The sequence below is a fragment of the Lutjanus erythropterus genome, chromosome 22, assembly GCF_056507025.1.
Source record: "Lutjanus erythropterus isolate fLutEry1 chromosome 22, fLutEry1.hap2, whole genome shotgun sequence".
In the NCBI taxonomy this organism is placed as follows: Eukaryota; Metazoa; Chordata; class Actinopteri; order Lutjaniformes; family Lutjanidae; genus Lutjanus; species Lutjanus erythropterus.
The window spans coordinates 24,447,209-24,472,013 of NC_139338.1; the positions used below are offsets into that span (position 1 = coordinate 24,447,209).

The 24,805-nt window shown below is 39.9% G+C and overlaps 2 protein-coding genes across 2 annotated transcripts; one reads left to right on the forward strand and one right to left on the reverse strand.

Moving 5' to 3' along the window:
• The first annotated feature begins 1,790 nt into the window (after positions 1 to 1,790).
• On the forward strand, positions 1,791 to 8,845 carry LOC146306979 (protein mono-ADP-ribosyltransferase PARP12). Its single transcript, XM_084711517.1, has 12 exons — positions 1,791 to 1,814; positions 5,374 to 5,413; positions 6,127 to 6,280; positions 6,363 to 6,507; positions 6,589 to 6,709; positions 6,798 to 6,876; positions 7,000 to 7,093; positions 7,828 to 7,933; positions 8,020 to 8,101; positions 8,250 to 8,313; positions 8,506 to 8,620; positions 8,717 to 8,845. Exons 1-12 carry the CDS (start codon positions 1,791 to 1,793, stop codon positions 8,776 to 8,778), a joined length of 1,086 nt encoding a protein of 361 aa, XP_084567643.1. The 3' UTR covers positions 8,779 to 8,845.
• Positions 8,846 to 12,620: 3,775 nt separating this feature from the next.
• On the reverse strand, positions 12,621 to 24,387 carry scyl2 (SCY1 like pseudokinase 2). Its single transcript, XM_084710664.1, has 19 exons — positions 24,230 to 24,387; positions 21,383 to 21,579; positions 20,935 to 21,092; positions 20,333 to 20,477; positions 18,803 to 18,952; positions 18,481 to 18,702; positions 17,552 to 17,668; positions 17,325 to 17,450; positions 16,972 to 17,148; positions 16,645 to 16,656; positions 16,308 to 16,430; positions 15,731 to 15,844; positions 15,397 to 15,529; positions 15,186 to 15,304; positions 14,573 to 14,673; positions 14,248 to 14,317; positions 14,028 to 14,105; positions 13,800 to 13,922; positions 12,621 to 13,564 (listed from the first exon to the last, which is right to left on the reverse strand). The coding sequence occupies exons 2-19, from the start codon at positions 21,557 to 21,559 to the stop codon at positions 12,944 to 12,946; spliced, it is 2,766 nt and encodes a 921-aa protein (XP_084566790.1). The 5' UTR covers positions 21,560 to 21,579; positions 24,230 to 24,387; the 3' UTR covers positions 12,621 to 12,943.
• Positions 24,388 to 24,805: the final 418 nt, after the last annotated feature.

A 24,805-nucleotide genomic window follows, 5' to 3' on the forward strand; every position in this document is an offset into this window, starting at 1 on the left:
TATTTGGCTTATATAACTGTGGTCTCCCATCAGAAAAGGATGTCTAACATCAAAGTAGAGTATTTAAAGCATTCTAATTATGCCGCACACTTGAACTGATATTTATTTTCTTTTAGGTGGACCTTTTTTTCTTTTATTGAAGAAACAGTCATGTATAAACATTCATGGCAGCGAGCAATATTCCAGGACGTAGAGATTTTGCAAATAGCTTGAGTTCATTCTTCCTCTGGGCTTGAAGAAATATTTACATCTATGAATTAAGTGCTTACATAACACAGTCAAGTTGTTTATCAGAAAATCCAAGGTTTTTCCCCTACAGAAGTACTCCAGCCTTTATGGACATCATGTTTATCAGGTGCAACACTATATCTTTAGATTGAAGCAGCTCTGAAAGCCAAAATTCCTTCACAGGTTCACACTGGAACAAATCAAACATCCTACACTCTCCTTCTCACAGAGCCCACAAGAGTTTTTATTCCATTTAAATCTTATGTAAGAAGTGATTAAAAATTAAATTTAGGTAGGACTGGATAGGATAAATACTGCTGACTGTAATCTTTAAGAACTTACTTCTTTCTCAGCTGGTTAGGATGGTTTTGTGCTTTGCTTTCTTGCTGGTTCTCCTGCTGCTTCCCCAAACTGGGGGCGTGTTGATTGGCATCTGCTGTAGTTAACACGCTGAGTATTGATAAGTACCTAATATTACCACACTTAAAATAATCCAAACTATCCCTTTAAATACTGAAATGTCAGTAACCCAGAAAAAATCAGGTCCACTGACTTGTTTCCCTGCAGTTTTACCACTTAAAACTGCCCGTAAGTGGTAATATGAATACAATAACCACTGATTTTCCCATGTGACATGAATGCAGCATCACTGATTGGAGAGGAAACTGAACAATGTAGCTCCCTAACCCTGTATCACTGTGATGATGAGGGGGATGAAATGGGACTGATGCCTTTTCAATGCAGCTTATTTTCTTCTACTGTGTCACTTCTGTTTGCGTCCCTTTGAAAAGCCAAATACGGAGAGTTTTAAGGCACCTTAGCCTTTATAAATGACACTGACATTACTATGTTTTTTTGTTTGTTTTATTACCGTTAGGTGTGATGTTTTTAAATTGGCTCAAACCCTACTTCTGTTTGCTCTTCTTCAGGAGAGATGTGCACCTCCTCTCCAAAGCTGTATTTGTACAATATAATGTATATTTTCACATTTCTGTCTCCTCTATGTGCATTAGTTTCTGGTTATGGGTTTCCATAACCTTTTTTTTTTTTTTTTTTTTTCTTTTTTCCGGATGAGAAAATAAATCTTTGTTTTTCTAAGATTGTCCCTCGTTCTCTGTTTCCTATTGGTTCCATTTTATTTCTAACATCTCATCCATTATACATGAATCCATCAGACGGGCTGTGTGATCTGTGTGTGTGAGGACAGCGATCAAACCACACTGCAAGCATCATAAGGAATTCATACATAAAATGGGTGTAAATTAGCTTTTGACAAACGCCCGTCAGCTGCACAGTGCAGAGGAAAACCACTGACGTGTGCTTTTCCTGGTTTTTACAACAAATATTATCAATATTTAAATGTATTCAAGACTTTTTTAAAATTTATTATTTACTATCTGCTGTCATAATGTCCTCATTAAAACCACATATACAGATGTTTTCTCTCAAAAGCAAAATAAACCCCAATACTTTTCAAACAATTTTGAATTTTATACAAGTAATAATTTAAATTTTACCTCTACTTATATTTTTACATACAAACTACAAATCAGAAGTAGTTAATGGTTCTTGGTCCACTGTATCAGGTAAGTTCTCCACATTGTGTCAGACCTGAAAAAACAAACTTGATGCAAAAGTGCATTTTGTTTGCAGTGAAAATGTTTTAAGGTGTTCAGACTTTTGTGGCTGCATCCATTTTGCAAATGCGATATGTTAGATTACTTCTTTTGCAATCCAGTGGATTACATTACTAATTATAAACACTGTCAAATCCTGAATCCAGCTAACTACACAAATGACAGGTTGTGGTACTGTCTGGGATTATGTACTGGACTATTGTTTGGTGTCTTCCTGGAGTCAACCAAGGAAACTAAAATCCTCTGTTCTGTGCTGCACTTTGGTGCCAGTTCCATTGAAGCTTATACGAGAAGCACACTAAAACCTAAAATATCCTTTTGCATTAAAGCTGCAAATGAAGTATCTTAAAAATATTGAGTTCAGGATGAGTAAATAGTTGACTAAATCTGTGTTGTTCCTTCTCTCTTCCTTTTATATCAGCCAGGAGGCGGCTTTACCATGAATGACAGAGGTAGTAATCACTAATGTTATATACCATATGCAGCAGTTATGAGTGAAAACTGGACCAGCTGCATGTGGAGGGACGCAAGCGGGCTGAAACTCAGGATGCATGAGCTTTATATATGAACCTGCTGTTGATCGTCTGATCAAGAACAAAATTGATAAGCATGTTTCCCAAAATCCCCAGCTCTTGATTTAAATAAAATGTGCTTAAGAAGATTTCGGACGGATGGCAGATTGGGTTGTTGACTAGTGCAGAAAAACAAATCAGTGTGTGATGATGAATGTTGACAGGCAGTGTGTTTGTGGTTGTCAGATGTGGTTAGTGCAGAAATGAAGAGGAGACGTTTAAGTTGTCCAAGGACTCAGACTCTTTCAACATGACATGAATTTCTGAAAGGCTGCTTTCTGACTCCAGAACAAAATCAGCAGGTCAGGATCATATCGGATTAAATGTTAGTCAGCCAGGATGTAATTTAGAGCCGTCTATAATGCAGTTAAAGGTGAGCTGAAGTTCAATTCACTTCAGTTTTTATAAGCTTCATGAACAGGTGTAGTCTTTCATATTCTGAATTTATGGATCTTTAAAAATCCAGGATCTTTATTGCCTAATTTAAATACCATAGAGGAGAAATGGTACTGAAAATGAAACCAAGTGCAAATTAATCTTCTTTTATTATATTCTAAATACCACAAAAGTTAAATTATAAGACAGATGAGATACACAGGTGAATCTTGAAATCAGTGCAGAGTGGTTTTGATTGATCTTTATTGAGAAAAACATTTTGATTTGATTCATCAGAACATGTTCCAGTCGCAGAGGCATTTCAAGCTGTTTTATGGCACACAGAACAAGTAGCAGGTCCACGCTCCAGCTGTTTTCTGGATCATAAATCTTTCACACAGTTTTTGCCGGCTTCAGATTCATTATTCAGGCGGTGTTTTGCTCCTGTTCGCTCCTCCTGCTCTCCCCCCCCCGCACGCTGCTCTGTTTCTGCCACAGTTCATTTTCCTCAGAAAGAAAAGAGCTCACCCTGACAGGAGGCCACGTCAGGTTCAAACACCTGTAATGAGTCCAATGCATTTACTGAAGTGCATGTTCTGTATGTTGTGTGTGGCTGCAGGGCACAGAACAAAACAAAACAAAGAGGAGGCTGCCACCTAGCTGTCAGATATGAGCAGTGACACATCAGTGGTCCAGTGTGTCTCACAAGAGTTTGATTGATTTAAAAGATTATTTATAGATAGAAGTTTGACATATAAAGACATGTTTTACCAAAGCAGATTAAGGAAAGTAGCAGAGGTAGTAAAAGTTCACACATTCTTTACTCTAAGAGAATTATAGATACTTGTGTTTTTTAAAAAAAGACTGGTAAAAGTATAATTACTGATTCAACTTTTTTACTCAAATAAAAGTTAAAAAAAAGTACAGACTAAAAGTATAAATGTAACAAGTATCAGTCTGAGGGACATTTTTGTTTCCGTGCAGAGTTAACTGAACCTCACCTTTTCTCTGCATTCAAGTCTCTCTCTGTCTGATGCGTTTATTTACATCTTTTACGTCTTGTTACCTCATTTTCACTTGTAACGCCGTGTAACGTCTGGTTACATCTTGTTACATTGTTTTTCGCTTGTTACATCTTTAATGTATCATCTTATTACTTAATTTTTGTCTTGTAACATCTTGTTACATTGTTTCCTCTTGCTACATCTTTTTATTTTTTCATCTTTTGTCTCACAATTGTTTGATTAATTTTAAATATTAGGAATAGATATAAAGTTGACGTATACTGATTCAACTTTTTAAATTAAGTGAAAGAGAAAAGTACAGGCTCTGAAATATACTCAAAGTATAAAAGTGAAAAGTAGCCATTTGAAGGACATCTTTGTTTCTGTGCAAAGTTAATCGAACCCTCCCTTCACTTGTTTTGTCTATTTGCTTCTTTTACGTGGTTTAAACTTGTTATGTCTTGTTACATCTCATTATGTTATTTTTGCCTTGTATGATACATTATGTTGCCTTCTGTTTTGTTTTGTTTTTTCTATTTTCAGGCTCTATTCTTTACTGCCTGACCCAATAGAGACGAGTCGACTCGTGTGACTTGATGTCTTGAACTGAATATTTTTCTCTACTTCTCTGACAATCTTATCATATTAAATGTCTCTGGAGACTATTGACAGTCATCCCTTGTAATTTTGTATGTAATACTATGGATACTATCTTGCTGTTGTTTTTCTGTGTTAATGTTTATTGATAACTGATTGACCTCTGATCTACTGAACCAATTTTAATCTTAAGATGCTTTTTTTTGAAATTGTATACTTATGTCCTAATTGATGTTACATGTCTTGTGATGATTTGTTCTCTGAGTCACAGAGTTTCTCCTGTAGTCACTAATGATAAGTTTGATGATTGATCTTTTTGAGCTCTGCTTTTTGTATATTTAGATGGCTGCTTTATTTATAAACATATACCTGAAGAAGCTCCTTGATCAAAATATTGTGTATTAAAAGTGTTTATTGAGCAAAAATAAAAAATAAATAATAATAATCCAACTCTCATGTGTTATTAAATATGTTTCTGGAGAAGTGAAACACTGTTGTGATAAGAAGTCTTTTATCCTGTTTATTTAAAAAATGCTCACACCACTGACTCAAGTTTGTTTTTTAGACTTTTCTTATTACATTAAATAGTTTGTGAGATTCTTCTTTCCTGTTAAACTCAATCAGTGTTTTGTGGACTAAAAAATAAATAAATAAACCCAGGTTGAGTTGATAATGAGCGAAATCTAATTTTTGGGTGAATTATTCCTTTAAGAACAAACTTGCTTGGCTTGCTGGGACTCGAGTGTTTTCAGTCCAGTAGGAGGCGCCAACAGCCTTTATAAACCCTGTGTGAGGAAGAAACGAAAGTGAAAGAGAAAAGTGTTGACTGATCCTCTTCAGTCTTCTTGTTTGTTTCATCGTCTCATTTTCCTTTTGATCATGGTGAGTCTTCATCACGGGATCATTCTGGATTCAAGAGAAAGTTTCATAGTTTGATTTTTGTGTGTTTGTTGTTTTCAGGAAGCCGGTCAGGAGCTGCATCATCAGTCTGAGACTCCAGGTGTGTTTGACATTTTGAGTTGAATTATTTACTCATTTGATTTGTATGTGAATGTCTTTTAGCTGACTCACTCTGACCAGGACTTAAGGAACTTTAATGTCAGAGATTGAAAGTTTGAGACTTTAGAAAGTGTGAAAGAGTTATAGCGTGGACATTTATTGGACATGTTGAAGTATTAGCTTGGGACACAGGCCTTAACAGTTAGCTGTCTGTACTGATACTACACTGTAAAAATACTCTGGTACAAGTAAAAGTCCTGTGTTGAAAGTGTTACTTAAGTGAAAGTTTCATTTCATTTATTTATTTAAAATGGAGACATAATGAACATTTCTGTGTAAATATGTAAAGTTATAGTCAGAAGCTAATTTTAATCTGTTGATACAGTTGTTCAAAAATAAAAATAATAGACCTTAAAATGTAATAATTAGCCAATCAGAATCAAGTATTTAACAAAAATGTGTAATGCCTGTACAGGATGAATGCATGTACATGAAACATGTTGAAACATGAAAGGAGAAGGCAGACTGAGGTACCAAACTTGCTCAACTGTTATTGGACTACAGAGCAAAATGGGGCGGGGCTAAGGAAGGGTCATTTACAGCATATCACCACAGGTGGCGCCACAGAGAACAAAACACAGATTGTCGAGATTAATTTGACCTGGCAAGCTTTCAAACCTCTTTTAGATTATTGCGGTCATGATTCATAATGAGATCTTATATTTTTCTGTTTTTCAGTCAGTGACAAACGTTACGAGTGGCAGCTGTTTGTTGGACAACAGTGGCTGCCGATTGCCAACGACCACGTGATCGAGACCCACTACTGCCAACCTGGAGCGAAAGGAATCACCATCAACACGAGCCACGGGTCAGTGTTCTCTCTAGTCAGAACCTTTATTTCTCAGAGTGTAGACTGAAAACATTCACAGCGGACCGCGTGTTCTCCACAGGCAGGTGTTCATAGACTTCGACACGTTACAGACTCAGAACGCCGGTATGAAGGTGCAGAGATTAACGTTCCTACCTGTGGGCGAGGTGGAGGACATCGGCTGGTACTTCAAAGACGACCAGCTGTGGCGTGAATACGGAACCCAGGTGAGCAAAATCTCAAGAACCAACCCTTAGATTAATTTGTTGTCATGTTTTTCACACTCTTCTCCTCCTCTTCCTCCTCAGAGCTCCAACATGTCGACGTCCTCCATCAGCAGCAGAGATGCTGAACGTTGGTTCACCATAAACCCTCAGGGTTCCTTCACATTCACAGTGGGTTCCACGTCCTACACGCTCGACTTCTCCAGTAGGTCATATTTCCATCATACGTGGAGTAAATCTCATAAACACGTTTCTGTAAAGATAAATCTGACTGATGGTATTTTAATCTGCAGCCATGAGCCAAACAAACAGCAGCACAGGTCTGCGCAGGAACGTACGCAGGAGACCCAAGTTCCCCTCCAGCACAGACAGGTGAGACCTTTAATCTGTAGGAAACATTTGGACTTTAAATTGTCTTTCCTGCGTCAGACGAAGAGCGAGTAGTGGACCGATCTGTCAGCTGGGACTCGTCATGTCTCTTTCGTGTCTCTGCAGCCTTCATGCCACGTCCTCCGCCCAGCCCACGAACGGAGGACACAAGTGGGAGTTCATGGGGGACGAGGGACAGTGGACAGAATATCAAGCACATGTAAGTAGGACGTCCAAAAACTTCAGGTAGTTGTAGCAAAAAAAAACTACTACTTACTAATATAAACACAACTTCAGACTCAACATAAATAAAACCAGAATCATTTTTGACCCATATTAAATTGAAAACAGTACAAAGACAAAATATTTAATGATCAAACTGATTAAATGCATTGCTTTTGTTTGTTTTTTTATATATATAAATTTACACTCATTCTGAATTTGATGACTGCAGAAAGTTCCAAAAAAGACAAAATGATGAGATACAAAATCCTAATTTTTTATCTCATATTTTTGACTTTTTAATCAAGAAAAAGTTTGAGTCAAACTTATGAGATAAGAAGTAATAGTTATGTGATAAAAGATCAAAATCATGATATGAAACAGCAGAATTTTGAGATAAAAACACGAAATCATCAGATAAAGTCAAAATTATGAGATAAATTTGAGATAAATATGATATCTCATATTTTTGACTTGACACAGAAAGTCAGAATTATGGGATAAAAACTCAAAATTACAATATAAAAAGTTGGAATTGAGATTAAAAGGCAGAAGTTTGTCATCCAGATGTGGATCTGCATCTATCAACATCACTGAATACCCACAGATATTTATCAGTTTTCAGCTGTGGGTTTAGTTACTCGTTAACTTTTAAACAGTGTTGATCGTGTGTAATGATTTCTGTGTGTAAGTCAGTTTGACTTATTTGTGCTTTTTTTTTTTTTTTTGTAGATCTGTTCATTTGACAGCGCTGCCATCGAGACGCAGTACCAGACGAATCCTCAGGGCCAGCTGCAATTCAGAGTCAAAAGATTCTCCTACACCCTGGATTTTTCAAGTAATACGAACACATTCAACCACAGAGCTGCTCGAAAGACATTTCCACATTTCCACTAAAACTCACTGCACTCTGATTTTTCACAGAAATGCATCAAGTCAATGACAATATTGGGACGATAAGAGCAGTGAGGAGGACGGCTTCTAACTGGAGTCAACAACAGAACAGGTCGGGACAAACGTGACTTTGTTAAAAGTTAAATCCACTTGTCTGTCTCTTATACACCAAATCTGCAGCTCAGTTCACTTCACAGTAATACGTGAACGGTACAAACGCTGCTGTAAATGATTTCAGCTTAATTTCTCTTATTCTGCAGTTCGGGCACGCAGCCACGATGGCAGTTTCAAGACATCGATGGATCCTGGAAAGAATATTCCAAAGTAAGACACGACTTTCTTTTAATTATGTGTGAATATGAGTATTTTATTTTGTATTGTGCCGCAGCAAATCTTGTAAATCATCAAATAAGTTAGTGAGAAATAAATTATGTTTGAAAACACAACTTGACATGAACTCTAAAAGATCCACAGGGTTCTCGGACTTACTTTTTTGGTGTTCTCTGTGTCATGTAGGTGTATCATCAGTGCAGCGTGTCCAGTCAGGACATCGAGCTCCAGTACCAACAGAACCCGTCAGGCGCCGTCAGGTTTACCGCCAACAACTTCAGCTATGAGCTGAACTTCACAGGTGAGCTGGACGCATGGAAACCTGCAATTCTGGTCCGAGTTAAAAATAATTAATAGTTCTGCATATTAGATTAACTCGAAATCTGTGTTTTTGCAGCCATGACTCAGAGGAACATGTCAACAAACACGGCGAGATCGGTGCGACGACTAAACCAGTGACACAGCAGATCTGAAGATGATGGGCTGACTTAAAATCGATTAGTGAAATGACCTCATTGCGTGACTTTTTCACACTCTGCCTTTCTGATTGGATGATGGCTGATCATGGGACGCTTGACAAAAGGTGTGAGGGATTATTTATATTCCTTTTATCACAAGTGATCTGCCGATTAGCAGTGAATGCACTAATATTCTGCACTTTTGTTTTAAGCAAAGATATTTGCAGCTCACTTGTGCTGAAGTTTGTTTCCCACTTCATGATTAATCGTAAAAACAAATTGTGATCTCAATTTAAACGTCTGTGTGTTCAGCAGTATTCGAGGTGATCGTTTTTGATCCAGCACTTTGATACACGTTTGTGTCGCCCTGTTTCGACTGCAGGCGTCTCAGACGTGTTTTTTACTTGAGTGTCTACGAGTGCAATAACTGTTGTGGAGTTTAAAACAAGTGACCTTATCAGAGCTCTAGTCTGCTCCTCATCTGTGCTTCAGGCTGGAGGCAAGATTAGCCACTGCTAGCATTACACACCCAAACCTATGACCACATTTTCATGGGAAATTGAAGAATTATGGGTAATGTGGTGACAGGTTTTGACAAAGAAGATTACATGAACTTAAAAAGACAATATCTCTGCTTCTGCTGCATCAGCTTTGACCAGTGTGCAGGATTTACCTTATTTATTTTAGTTTAGCGGTAAACTTGCAGATTGCAACCAACTTGACTTACTCTTCCCTTCCAAGCATGTAGGAGAACATACAGCTCATTCTCAGGTAACTAAAACAAAACTGTTCTGCCAGTAAATCCCTGTAAATCTTACACACTGTGCCTTTAAAACGTCCATTGTGAGTCCAGCAATGTCTTCGGAGTGCAATGCTAAAAAAAAAAAAGAGGGATGGGAAACTTAATTCAGCACAACATCATGTTCTTTAACCTAAAACTGAATGGAAGTTTACCAGAGCACATTTTTTAAAATTGTTTTGTCAACATAGTCTTGAAATGTTAATGATTCATGGGTACTGCCTTGTAATAAATGCACTTGTAAAGAAAAATTTGTTTATCTTTTGACAAGATACCTCTTAAACCAAAGGAGAGTTAAGTTACGTTTCAAATTGTTTAAAGAAATCTTAAAAATGTTCATTAATGTTGCCATGTAATTAGTGTACCTTTGTGTTTCTTGAAGTTTTACACACTTCACGGTGTCTTAAAAATGATCACACAAACAAAGACGACCCTTTGAGAGAGTTAGATTGTGTACTTTCCTTTATATGTACAGATTTTCATTGGACCACCTCAGAGACCAGCACCTCAACACATAAAACAAGGGCCACACTACACATATATGACAGCGGTGGTATACAAACAATCTCGTAGAAGAATAAGCTTTAGTTTTCTGCCAGGATATGTGACGCACACACCACGGTTTACATCCACTTTGTAATGAAATCAAAACTGCCACACACTGTATGTCGATCTACAGATGAATAAAGCTCCGATCACAGAAATGTTTGTAGTCTTGTAATGATGAAAATGAGAAAATGAACAGAACCTGACGAGTCAAATTCACTAGCGAGTTAACACTGCCATGCGGCTGGCGCGTGTGTGTGCGCGCGAGATTGAGAGAGAGAGCTCACCTTGTGGAGGCGGCGTTACTTCACAAAAACAAAAATTAACCCAATAAAAGACGTTACACTTCAGCATGTTAACAACAATCATTGTCAGCAGAAACACAGTGTGACCAAGGTGCATCTAAAAACCCTAAAATGTGTAATTCTCTTCAAAAATGTTAAGATTCAGAATGAGTACACGTTAATGTTAATAAGCTGTTTAGAAAATCTGACAGACCTATGTAATTATTGTAGGTCAGTGGAGATGAAAGTAAGGACACGACGACGGCTGACTGAGCCAATCATTGCGCTCCTTCAACAACCAATAAGGATTATTGCACACGACTCATCTAAGGCCTCTTAACCATTATCACAAGGACATAAAAATGCCAAGGCCCTCACAGAGCAATCCATTTTTAAATAACTATATATTTACACTTCATAATAACATGTCACCAGCACAGGTGCTCTGACGGCTGGAAAGTGCTGAAATCAGAATATAAAGTGGAAAATCTTCATCATCGTACAAATTGATCAACAGAAATGGTGCATGAGAGGATTTAGAGCCTCTTAAATATACCTAATCGGAGCAAATCCAGCTGAATGTGTGAGATAAAATGTCATTGGTCACTTGAATCGTCGGGAATCATTATTAGAAAAGAGGCTAAATCAAACTTCTTTTGGGGTCAATTTCAGTAACATGCAACAAAGCAACTTGAGAAGCAAAAGCCAGACAGCCGATGAAAAGAGAAAATACTAATACTTGAGTAACAGATGAGTGCCGTCTGTCTGGTTTTACACACGTACCCATGTAAGGCACGACAGCCTAAGCAGTGCATATGGTCCTTGTTCATCGCCTTTAGCGTTAGCATCTTGTTTAAAAGGACACTGCTGTAAAAGCTACTCCACTACCCTCACACACACAGAGAAGTCATTCATACTGCCATTTAAAGAAGCTGGTAACAACGTCTGTTGTTACCAAAGGAGGTGAAATGGTCATCAACAAACTCTGACCAGACAAAACTAAACGTTTCCTTTCAAAATGCTTGCATGTCAAATTAAAGGGATAGTTTGGTTTGTTTGGAGTGGGGTCATATGATGTCAGTGTATTAGCTACAGAAGATGACGGTCTGCACACCCCAATTTTTCGAAAAAGGTATTTTAGGCACTTTTTAAAGAAGTCCATAAACTATATTTACACCCTTTTCTGATGGGGAAGCCGCTGTTATATAAGACAAATATTTCTATCTTCAAACCAACCAAACTCCGTTGGCAGAATCAATAATTTTACCTCACAGAAGACAGGAGCTGCAGATCGGACACTGCCTCGATTGGTTAGTTTATTTATGTTATTGTGTGACTTCAGTGAATCACAACTTACTTTTCAAAACACTTAAGTCACATGATAACATAAACAAACTAACAGAAGGAGGCAGTGGCAGACCAGCAACTCCTGTTTTCTGCGACTTAAAATGACCCATTTCACCTATGGAGTTTGGTTGGTTATCTGGTTTATATAACAGTGATTTCCTGTTCACTTTCCTTTACGTGGCTCTTTTTAAGTGACTAAAATACCTTTTGTTACTGACCCTGTCCACAGGTGTCCAGGCATCTACTACAGCTAATTCACTGACTATCGATAAGTACCTCAGACAGCCCCGCTTAAAATAATCCGAACTATCCCTTTAAGTTACAAAAATAAGCAAGTTTTGCAGCCTTTGAACTTAATGATAAAAAGAACGAGACCAAAGGGGGGAAACGATATGAAGACCAGACTGGATCGTGAGTCCAATTTGTGTCCACAAAATGGAGGTTTCTGGTGCTGCAGAGAAACAGTTACCATGGAGACGGACTGCAGTGGGGGCTATTCGGTTTTCCCCCATCTAAACCTTAACCGTGGGGGCTGTCAGTTTCCTACACCCCCCTTTCAGCGTTTCTCCACGGAGGAGCCTCCTGGATGCAGATCAGTGGCTGCAGGCTTGTCGGTGCTACACTTCAAGCCTCCCACTGGGCTCAGACGTTTTCATGTATGCGGTATTTGTTTTTAAGCCAACTCCATGATCACTTTAGACATGCAGCAAATCCTAAAATAGTCCGGAGAAGCAATAAAGGTACAGAAGCCTGAAACTGAGCAGATGTTAAGCATGGAAGCTGCTTATTTAACCGTCTCTTTCTGCTAATTGTTCAGTGGCGATTCTTACACTTGTTTATCCATTCAATCACTCATGATATGAACACAAAACCTTCCTGATTAATCTGAGTTGGGATTAATCTCAACCCGTGTTATTTGGACTCCCAAGAATGTCAAGTACAAAACAGTAGGAAACCCCCAGCATTTAAAGAACACAGCATAGAAGAAGAAGTTTTGTCCTTCTGGTCCAGTAGAAATGGAATTCGGGTGCGGGTTAATTTGCCAGCTGAATGTGAGCGAGAGTCAGAATTTAAACCAGGTCGGATTAAAAATACAGACAGCAACACCCTTGAAAGGATTTTCAGTGTTTTGTTCTGAGAGAATTCAAGGCTCACCCATCCAAAGTTATTAAAAGAATATATTTTTTAATTTAGCCGAATAAGTCTTTTAGATCGTTGTTGACAGATGCACTATGTTTAATTCCACTTTGGTTCAGGCTAGGGGCAGCAGCAGGCTGAGAAAAGTTCTGCGGGCTGAAAAAAGGGTTTGCTTGCATCCCAAACCCGCTGGGCACTCCTCCCATACCCACCGACGCACCCTGCATCTGAGTCTGAGCGTTCTGGGGCGAACCAAACTGATTGAGCCACGGGGTGTTGGGGCCAGATGGAGGCTTCTGACCCATTTGGTTGAGGGTGACTTTGGGCTGGCTGGGGGTAAAAAGACTGTCCAAGGCCGACATGTCGGGGGCTTTATTTGGTCCTTGATTCTGCGAGAGGGCTCCGAAGTTTGGGGCGCTGGTGGTGGTGGCCATGCCGCCATAGAGGCCGGGTCCCGTGGGCCGCATGCCCATCCCCATGCCTCCTGTCTGAAAGCCCATCGGTGGGTTGAAGCCGTTGGAGACCGAGGCGCCCATGGGCCCCATCATGGGGCCGGAGGAGGGGAAGGCAGCGATGGTGGTGCCCTGCACTGGAGCTGGTCGTGCTGTGTTGGCCAGCGACAGGCTGTTTAGAGACGTCATGTTGTTCAGAAGGCTGCTCGTCAGATCTTTAGTCTGCAACATAAAACAAGGTAAGATTTATCATCACAGAATTTAGAAACAGCAGCTTGTTTTATGACCAATCATGACTCAACAGATGGGCCTTAAAAAGACAACCTGGGTTCAAAAGAAAGTTGATAACCACTGATATTTATCTCTGACTGGGGTTTTAGGTTTTGTCAAACCAACTCATGCAAAGAAATCCTGGCATCAAAAGCCATAAGTGTTTGTGTACACAGATGGCCGTTACCTTTGTGTTGTTGGTGGAGGCTGGTTTGACCGTCTGTGGTGCTAACGGCTGCTGGTTCCTCAGTTTGGCCGCCTGCTCCTGCTCCTTCGCCAGGCGCTGCTTCTCCTCCAGAGTCAGAGACATCTGGGGGAGGTGCAAACAAAGAGACAGCGTGAACAAATTGGACTGCATGCTACATGGACAAAAGGTGAAGATTTGTGTAAATGAGATGCGACATTGTTTCTGTACTCTATTAGGCTGCGGGGCTGCTGGTGCAGATCCATTCTCCTTCCCATTAACCCCGGTGCTGCCGAAGATATCATCAATCTGAAAGCAAGAAAAGACAAAATGGAATCACTGCGGCACAGAGACGCAAAACATAACACCTCCAGTCTTTTTCAAGAACACTTAAGACAAAAGAAATTATCTCTTGCACATGTTCTTGGTTGTCAAAGAATCGACCTCTCACCTGGTTGCCGGTGCTCGGGGGGCTCTTGGTCTCCTCTGATTGGTTTGTTGGGTTTGAGATGTTTATACTCCTGTAAACGAGACAGTGATGAACAAAGTCAAAAAGTGGATGGAGTTTAAATAGAGACATTAATACAAACCTACTTAGTCATATAATCAGCATATTCATGTGGCCAGTATCAACTGTTAATTGCTTCCTAAGACAGATCCAATTTCCCTGGGTGTCTAAGTGATGATATCCCCATTAATATGCATGAACATTTCATATTAAACCAAGAGAATGAAAGGAAAAGTGTAGTACAAAGTGATTTGAATTGTGACAGAACCTCTGCTGCTCCTGCATGATGTGCAGCTGCTCCAGTTTGGTCTTGTGTTCTGCCTCCATGCGGCTCAGCATGTCCCGTATGACCACCATGAACGAGTTGAACTAAAACGTGGATCACAGCAGATAAGAATAGATTACAAAACGTGTTAATTGCAAAATAATAATTATAAGAAACTTGCCGTGGACAGAGTCCAAAATGTATTTTAGCCGACAGAAAAACCGCTGTTATGTCAGCCGAATATCTCTCTCTCCAAAGCAACCAAAATCCATAGGCAAAATCAGTGATTTTACCTCAGAGAAAACAGGAGTTTCTGGTCTCCTGCTGCCTTGATAGTTTTTCCTGATATAATCCCTCACATTTTATGCATTTATTTTCTATCAGAAGCCACAGGTGTGTTGTCTAGCTATACTTCCAAGCATTTTGGTGTTAAAATCAAACAAGCAGTCATGTTTTTCAAGATCTGGGTACAAAAGGGATCGAACGCTGGAGAAGTTCTGATACTACTTCATACTGAGTTATCGATCGATACCTTAAAAGGTTTTGAGTACAGACACAGATAAACAATCTGAACTATCCCTTTAAAGGTGTATATGTGTGTTTGGCAGCGTTGTACCTGGTTAAGGTTGAGGTTGTTGTCTATACTAAGAGAGACGAGGTGGGGCAGGCTCTTGGTGGCGAGGTGCTCTTTGGGGATGCCCAGCTTCTTGTGGCTGAAGGTGCACTTGTAGATTCCTAAAATAAGAAGTGAAGAAAGTCTTTAAGTAAACATAAAGCGAACTCAACTGTTCACATGGAAGTAGACTGTGTCCAGTTTTTTTTTATACCTAAAATACCCATGAGTACTGCTGGTTCTCTGGAGGGGATCTGTTGTAGGAAGGGCAGGATCTCATCAATGACGAACCACTTGTCGAGATATTCCAAAATCTTCCCCAGACACACCAGAGAGTTCACTCGTACCTACACGGCAACACAGAAAAAGTCAAATGCATGTGCAGTCTCTCAAAGAGGAAACATTTTGACCTTTCAGATGGTTTTAATTACACAGTGGTAAAAGTCAACAGTGTTGGAGACACCTCAAAGGCAGAACTAGATTTTAAAAAAACGTATTTATGCATAGACGGACAGCCTGAGAGCAGAAAATGGTCGATGAGGACTCACAGCGAGTGAGGAGGTCTGGAGGCAGGCGGCTCTGATTCGAGGAATGAGGGAGTTCTTCATGGACGGGTAGTCAATCAGGTTGGCAAACGTCGGGATGATGTTGAGGCACAGCTCCTGCTCAGACGCAGATAAGAGGTTATGAAATCTGACGGTTTTATGATGCCAAGTGCATTCATTCTGACTGTCGGTGGGAAAAAATAATGCTCCAAGATGAAGCTAAAAATATACACCAATGAAGTAAAAAAAAAAAACTGACTGTGAGAATAATCTCACAGTGTTTGTTCTTCCAGAAATCTGTGACAGGCCTAAGAATATTTTTGACACAGCATCTGGCTTTTTCAAAAACCTGTTATAAAGTAGCTCCATCAGCTCCTCTAGCACCTGATCTAGTGATTACATTTCTCAATCAAGGCTAACTAAAGGTATTTTTTAACCTAGACCAAAAATTGCTGTCCCCATTACTTGCTCAGACACAAAAACATGGAAAAATGCCAAAGTTATTCTTCATGACTGACTGTGTTCAGTTCATCTCAATGACACTTCAAATGCTAAGCAGACACATTTCCCTCCCTTGTACCTGGATCTGTACAGAAGGGGCTTCCAGAGCTCTGTAGACCATGGGCAGCACGCTGTTCTTAATATCCTCCGCCGGTGTCTTGGTCAACAGAAGGTCCATCTTTTGCAGGAATATCAGCAGGATCTGCACAGCGCAGGCACACAGTTAGGAAAACACAAGTCACAAGCAAGAGAAGTCCGTGCCGTTTTCTACAGATGTGTACGGTGGTTAGGTGAAAGTTATAACAGAGACGGAGCTTTCAGTGGCTTTAGTTTAGCTTTTAGTTCTACAGACAACAAAACGCTGAAACTAGCTGAGCTGACGTGACTGGAGCGTATTCACAGCAGAGACCACTCACCATGTTACTAGCCTGAAGAAGCATGGGAAGAAAAATACAGAGAGAGACAAGTCTTGATAAAGTGGCAGGCTGAGCACAAACAGCTCTTTAGTCGGTTATATCAAACACAGAAATACCAAAAGGGTGAGAAAAATCATGCAGAAGGTTTAAAGGGAAAAAAAATCACACTTTTCTGATTGAACACAATTGCTGGAGGGCACTGATACCTTACCAACACATACAACAAGACAACCAGACAACAAGAGTAACTTGAACACAAAACTTTGTTTCAGACACGTGTATTAGCAGGATGCGTGTGCTGAGTGCTGCGTTTCTGTGCGTGTTTACCTGAATGGGCTCCTGCTGCTTGAAAACGGGCGTGAGGTCCGGCAGGATGAGGCGAATGTACTCCTCCTTGGTGCACTCCTCGGCGATCAGCAGCACGTTGGGCAGCACGAAGGGAACCATGTCCGGGTTGACAAACTCAGAGGTCAGCGCCGGCAAGATTCGATACACCACCACTCTCTGAGAGGAGGAAAAACAGAAGCCGTGAGAGAAAATGACTTCAGAGTATAATACTGTATGTTCACGGTGAGTTCATTAGAGAGAACCTCTAACCAAGGGTGGCAGTAATAAATTACAACTACTCATGTCATTCTTTTTTATAAGAACATGCAGCTGAAGACGTTTGGTTGTACTACCTTGGGTAGTTTGGGCAGGACTTTAGGGAGGCCTTTGTAGAACTGGGACTTCTGCAGGTTGTCCCTTTGGAAGAGGGAGTCAAAGTACTGCAGGGTCACAGCACCCACGTCGTCAAAAAACGGAATCTGAATTTCCCACAAAACACAGAGCAAAAAGAAATTAAGAAAGTAAGCACATACTATAAAACTATTATATTCTCAGTATCTTCATGTGCGTCATAACAAACCTTGGTCATCTGGTCTGCGTCTGGTCGGACGGTGGGTGTGACGCTGAGCAGCATTTTGACATGATCCCGCACCTCCTCTGGGATCTTGTTCAAGAGTGCTGGACTCATGGTGCTCAGCTACAGTGGAAAAACACAAAGAAAAATCAGGGTTTGATTGGTAACTTGAGCTACAGTCAGACTGTATCAGTCAGACTTAGCTGTTTCATGCGAAGAATTGATGAGTCCTTTCTTTTCAGTTCAGCACCACACTAAACTCCTAAATTCTAAATGTGCTTATTTAACACTTGTGACAAAGATATGTAATGAAGGCAGGATATTTCATGCTTAACTTTTGTCCCAGATGACTCCAGGGCACTGAAGCAGTAAACTTTCACAAGTATTTTGAATAATTATAAATAACTATAAATTAAAAAAAATACAAATAAAGCAAAATATATCTATATTTTAAACTTGAATTAAGAAAAAGAATCAAATATACACAAAATGCTGCCTATAAAGCTGACAAATGAATAGTAAAAAGTATCCGCCTCCTTGCTCATAGTTCAGGTATAAAATCCTTGTGCCTCAGAGCGTCTCTCCTGAGCTGCACATCAACCTGTCATCCATTTCTGTCACTCTTCACCGTTTTGTTGTTTACAGTGATTTAGAGACTGAAAACTGTTCACCAACCACTTATTTCACCTTCTCTCATCAGCGACAATGACAGACAATAACACAATGTCACAGACGGCTAACAGAGAAAAAAGAAGTGTGTGCGCAAATAAAACAATTCATACATGACGCATGGCCCTGTATTGTAGCAGCATGTATTTGTATTTTCTCAAGAAGGACAAATGCCAGTCCCAGGTTCAAGCGACAAAGCATACAAAGTTCCTGATTTACGAGTCTGTACTTCGTCATGGTACCGCATTAAGCACACCTACACTCACCTGGTCCAACTGCCTGCTGAAGCTCTTAAAGATGTCATGCTTGTTGACTTGGAAAACAGGCTTTCCTTCATTGAAGACGGCGTGCATGACCACGCCCAGCGAGTACATGTCAGAGGCAGAGTCACAGCTGACGGACAGGATGTACTCGGGGGCCAGGTACTCAGGGTTGGGGAGGCAGAGCGGAGGGAGGTTGGGCTCCCACTCTTTACATGTGTACTTAGGCTGAAGAGAACGAGAGAACATGAGTTTTAAGATGTCTGGTAGAGACCAACAAACCTCGCCTGAAAGACTCTACTGAGGGAACAGAAGTCTTTAAACACACCTCAGCTTCTGAGGGGTTAGTAGAGGAGATGCTGAAGTCGAAGCCCATGATCTTCCAGGCTCCACTCTTGTTGAGGATGATGTTCTCTGGACACAAGTTGCCGTGGACCATTTTAACGCCGCTGTGGAGGAAGGACAGACCCTCTGAGATCTGAAGAGATAGAAAAAACAAAATGTCAGGGGAAATTAGAGCAGGACAGACAAGAGCGCTTCTTTTTTTTGTAATAAGCTGCAAAGAGTTTGGCATTTAACTGACTCGCAGATAGTGTGAACGGGTCAACACACAATACCAGACGTCATGCCCTGGATTTAATTTGGATCTGACACTTCTCAGCTTTTTTGAAAGGGTGACAATGTTTTTGTAGTAACTGTAGGATTAGCACACAGTTGCTGTGGTAGACACTGCAGACATTTTATAGTTTTATCAACCATAAATTACCTCCATTCAGTGACTCTGGAAAAGGCAAGATAACAGAAATAAAGACATCAGGATACTGAATATAAAGTTACAGTTATATACTGTATAGTTGGAACAAGTGCATAACAGTGAAAGGAGAGGCATAGAAGTGAACTGGTTCAAACTGGCTTTGGGAGGAAATAGCATGAATGAACTTCCAGATGACTTCCTATATGGTACTAAAACCTGCCAGACAACTGAGATTTAGTAAAGGTATTGTTCATAAATGTTTTATCATTAATCTGACAGGTGAAAAACTGCAACTTAATTGTTTCTGCAGATGTGCAACACATGCAATTACTGTGTCAGGATGATTTACAAAAGGAAAAATACAATTTAGATGCTTTTTTTTTTACTTTTAAATTTGTCATGTGTTTTACTGTGTCTGAAATGCATTTTGCAGGAATAAAGCACCTTTCTATCTCCCTCTCACTGGTCTAAATTTTCCTCCTGGTTTATAGTGCTGTTTATCCGTCTAGATTTTTTGGTGTGAGTTGCAGAGTTTTGGAGATATCAGCCATAGAGATGTCTGCCTTTTCTCAAATGTAATGGGACTAAATGGCACTCAGCTTTCTTTCTAGTGGAAAGAAAGAAGTTCTGGTAGATTCTACTGCAGACAAAAACAGAGTTCTTTCATGAAACAGCTAACAACAAGGTCTGTGGATTATCATGACTAACTGGGTTATAAAGTTGGAAAGAGATGCTGAAAACTATCTAGATGGATAAACAGCACTACAGACCAGGGGAGATACGTATTTTTGAATTTCGGGTGAACTGTCCCTTTAACATGTATCTCTGTGTAACATAATGTTCTATTTTGTGCTTCACTAGTGTCATCTGAATGAATCTGAATGAATCTGAATGAACTGAATTTTGTGGTGTTTTGGACTGTTGGTCAGACAAAATAAGGGTTTTAAAAATGCAGCATGTGCTCTGGTAAAGTGAGGAGTGAGTTTTATAAACAGTTATAAGATAATTAACCTAAGCAAGAAAATAACTGGCAGCTAATCAATAACAGAAACAATCCTTGGTTGCAGCCCTTTGTCAAGCAAGTTAACCTGTCTGCTCTCTCACCTGTAATAAGCCATACTTGGTCTCCACGTCATAGAGTTTGTACTCCTTGATGTCGTTAGGCATGGGGCTCGGCAGGTTCTCCCACTGGCCCAGCACGTTGGACAGACTGGCAAACACCGGCTCTGTACAGAACGCCAAGCAGTCTCTGAGGGGCAAATACACAAATAACATCAGTATAATGAAAAAGAAATGCTTTTTAAAATGTTGAGTTGTTCTCAAACAGACAGAGACAATAAACAACACGAGCAAAAGCAAAAACAGACAAAGAAGGCTTCTGAATTTAGAGCTGCCACGAGTTAAAGTTTAAGAAAGACAGACTGGTAAAAACAAAGTAAGCACAAGGCAGCCTCAACCTTATTTTGTCCTCAGGGGACATAAATAATTCAGAGACCAGCCTACAGAGTCTTTTGATCATGACAAGCTTCTGCTCACATATGCTAACACAAAGGCAGACAAATAAATTTGTTATGCAATTTTTACCCTGAATGTCAAGCCCCTGTTTGAGCTCTGATTCTCTGAATTTGTCCTTGAAATATAGTACGTGTGTGTGTGTGTGTGTGTGTGTGTGTGTGTGTGTGTGTGTGTGTGTGTGTGTTATTCACCGTGACTCTTCCAAGGGGTGCTGGACGGTCAGGAGGCGGGGGTGACGCAGTCTGGTCAGCTGTTGCACCCCTCTTTTCAGCGAATCAATGATTTGGTCCTTCTCAAATTTCTGATACTTATCAATCATCTTCTTATCAAAAACAAACACTGCAACTTCCTGGAGGGTCAAATTAAAGGTAAAATTACTGATTTTGCCAAAGGAGTCTGGTTGCTCTGGAGAGAGCAATATTTGGCTGATATTACGGCAGATTCCTGTCAGAAAAGGCTTCTGATGGCAAGTTAACACGATTAACATATCCAAAATACAACATACACTTCAACTGACTCAAATAACCTGAACTATGCCTTTAAACACAAGCAAAGTCAAGTCAGTTGTCTTTCCATTTAAAACCATAAAGTCATGAACCGGGTCTGAGCTGGTCAGGGGGAGGAAATTATCACACAAACCTGTTTGGTAGACTTCTTTGTGCCATTGTAGATTCTCCAGCACATGCCAGGACCTCCGCTGGCGATATGTCGTCCAACCTCAAACTCCCGTGTCACCGGGTTTCCCATGACAGCGCTGGTGACGTCTGCCGTCACCTTTGTGACGGTGCTTTTCAGTTTGTTCAGCATAGACTCCATGTTGAGGCCTGACCTGGCAGCTGAAGGTGGATGAGAGACCAATCAGGACTAAGGTTGTCATTGAAGTATCAATACTTTTTCAATACCATGTTTATAACAATACTACAGCTGTTAATTACAGGATCGAAAGTGCTGAAGCTACAACATAAAATATCAAGGTGCTCACTAAAGACCTCAGTTCAATTAAGTCTTTATTGTCCTGCCTGTTCTATTTTTGTGCCTTGGACTTTTTTTTCCCTTTTGCTGTGATATCAAAAGCTGCACCGAATATTGTTTTGGTTTTTTTTATACTAGTAATGTGGCTTTGTGACATTCTAATCAGGGCAGGTAATACAGCTTTTAACTAAGAGGTAAAGACCAGTCAGTCAAACATCCAAACAACAATAGTTTTCACAATCCCAGAAAGAGGCAGCTGTAGCCTACATGTTTCTAGCTGAGCAAAAGCCTTCGACAATCCATTAGACACACACTCTTGTGCACCTGCCTGAAAATTTGCACATCAAAGTGCCCACCAGTGTCCTGCCTGTGCCGGCTGGGGAGAATAAGCACCATAAGAGCCCAAGCTGTGCCTAGAAATGTAAAAATGACTCAGAGCAAACTCTGCCACACCACATTAAGACTCTCTTTCAAAATACTTCAGAGTGGCTTGACAGCATGTTGGGCAACAGGAAGCCAGACAAAAGAACATGGCTGCCGGTGATGTGGCCAAATTATTTCTATATGAACTGTTTCTTCAGGGTTTAAACAGTCTTAAGTGGGTTTATAGTACTTTGATGTTTACTTCACTGCACTGCAACATGGTTGGATAAGCTATTTTGAGATGCACACGCTACAGTTTGCATAATTAATTCCTTACAGATTCCCACATAGAAAAATGTTGAGCATGAGTATTATAAGGATCACAGCACACTGAATCTTAATCAAAATGTGTAGGTCCGTGCCAATACCCACCACAACCAATTCTGTTAAAGAGAATCAGTGCATATATACTGCATATATATATATTCTGTATATATATAATGTTGATATACAGTATTACGCAGCATCTTCCTCAGGCTCAGTGACTTATATAAGCTCAACCAATGCCAACTGCTGGAACAATATGTGAATACTCAAGCTGAGGGTGCACAGAACTATGAAATCTATTAATAAGTTTGAATCAATCTTTAGAGCCGCAACAATTAATCGATTAATAATTAATCAATAATTGAATGGACAATTTCGGATACTATGACTGCAATATGATTCACGATGTTGTGACATTTATTGAGGCCCCTACCAAAGATTTTTTCTTACATCTGGAGAAAAAGTTGTTGTAGGCCAGGGCATGTCTGCAGCACTACAGTGCTTCTTTATAATGCTGTTTTTAAGCACATTTTCACTGGTCAAAGAATTGCAGCTTCTGCAGTTTGGATATTGCAGTTGGCAACATTGTGATTTCATTAATATTCCTAATAATTGTGCAGCCCTGCTTCAGTTCCTCCTTTTTACATTTTATAGGACAACCAGATGTACTTGAGTCCAGCCCAAAACAATTTAGTTTCATTTGAAGTGATACTGTACTGCTGAGAGATATTGCAGGACCTCTGGCCTTATAATATGAGAATCTGCTGCACTCAATTCATGTCAACATTGCAGCACAAGAAGAACAACAACAAAAACTCCAAGCTGTTAGACAAATGTGCATGCTAAACCAAATAAAAAGTTTTGTGAACCATTATTTTGCTGAGGGTCTTTAGATAACAAAAACAGTATGTAGACAAAACAGTTTATTTAATCCAGAAGGATATTTCATTAATGAATGTAATAATAATAATAAAATTCAAACTGATTTGCACTTTCTAACATTTTCACATGTCTGTTAGTGAAATGTTACTCTGACCAACAGATGGAGGCCGATGCAAAGACTGCAAATCTAGATTCTGTGATCCTGATCTTGTGTTATCTGCATCAAATTGATCATATCTGAAAATTCTTTGAAAAAGCAAGGACAAGATCTGATCTACAAGATCATTTTCATCCGAGATAGCAAAAAGGGGATAACAAAATCTGGATCATTCTGATCTAGATTAAAAGTTCTGAAATACTGCCACCAGGACATTCACCTCAACAAAACCACCTGCTCAGACAGAGCCTTTCCTGGCACAGACGTTAGCTGGCTGGCTAGCTAGCTACCTAGTTAGCCGCCAGGACACCCTGGGCAATTTATCAACAGCGGCTTGCTAACATGTTTTGACTCTTCATGTGAGGCTAAACGACAATTTTAACGTTTTAATAAAGATTCTAAATTATATATTTGTGGCTTAGCGACGCCTGTCACGTCTGATGGGAGAACAGCTTGATGTTAGCCAAGTTACCCGTCTTGTTTAGCCTGTACGCACACATGAAAACTAGCACAGCACTGTGACACTAGCATTATCGTTAACAGCGATCTTCCCAAAGCTTTTATTAACCCCTTATCTCCCTAAGTAGCTCTACAAGGCTGACATCACCGATGCAATCTGTGCTACCGTGAAAGACTTTTTAGACAAACAGATCACGGTGGCTAACAACACATGCTAACTAGCCAACAATGCGCAAGTACACAGTGACGTTACTGTCATTACAGTGAAAAAAACACCGTCTGATCCAACCGTAAAACTGTCGCCCCGTTACCAAAGAGTCACTCACCTTGATATGAAAAGGTCTCTCAGGTTTATATGTTACTATAAGTTGACTCTCAGCTGTGGCGCTGTCAGTTCAGGCTGTGACACACAGCCCCCATGTCTTCAGCAGCATACGGAATGAGGCAGCTGAGTGCGCTCGTGAGTGAACAATCCCACTTCCGGGTTTTTTAACAGTCAGGTGCAACAACGTCACCTGTGTTTTCTGTTTTTAAACTATTTTTCCAGTCACTCCATGAACAAATAAACTGTACATCAAATGTCTTGGTTCACATTTTACACAAACACCCTGAATTCTCTGTCAGTGAGTTTTGAACATCTTATAAAATTATAATAGTTCAGACAGGTGATATAATCTCAGGGCAAATGGGACACCATAACAGAGCACAGATTTTATACAATTAACAAAACACTAAATTAAGATCCGGTACACACTTTTTCAGAATTGTGTTTTCTTTAATCGATTTTTACTTTCCTTGATTTTATTGCAATTTAGTAATTAATATCCCGCTAGTTATAGATGAAATTGCAAATCAAGTAACAGAATTCGATGGGTCATATGATTTAGTGCAATATAGGGAAA

Excerpts from the sequence above, each read along its gene's own strand:
- LOC146306979 (XM_084711517.1), top strand. The coding sequence starts at position 1,791 with ATGGTTCTTGGTCCACTGTATCAG. Across the intron at positions 1,815-5,373 it reads TTCTTGGTCCACTGTATCAG|GAAGCCGGTCAGGAGCTGCA; the intron begins GTAAGTTCTCCA and ends TGTTGTTTTCAG. Across the intron at positions 5,414-6,126 it reads TCATCAGTCTGAGACTCCAG|ATCTTATATTTTTCTGTTTT; the intron begins GTGTGTTTGACA and ends ATTCATAATGAG.
- scyl2 (XM_084710664.1), bottom strand. The coding sequence starts at position 21,559 with ATGGAGTCTATGCTGAACAAACTGAAAAGCACCGTCACAAAGGTGACG. Across the intron at positions 18,703-18,802 it reads CTAACCCCTCAGAAGCTGAG|CCTAAGTACACATGTAAAGA; the intron begins GTGTGTTTAAAG and ends CGTTCTCTTCAG. Across the intron at positions 15,530-15,730 it reads TCCAGACCTCCTCACTCGCT|GTACGAGTGAACTCTCTGGT; the intron begins GTGAGTCCTCAT and ends GTTGCCGTGTAG.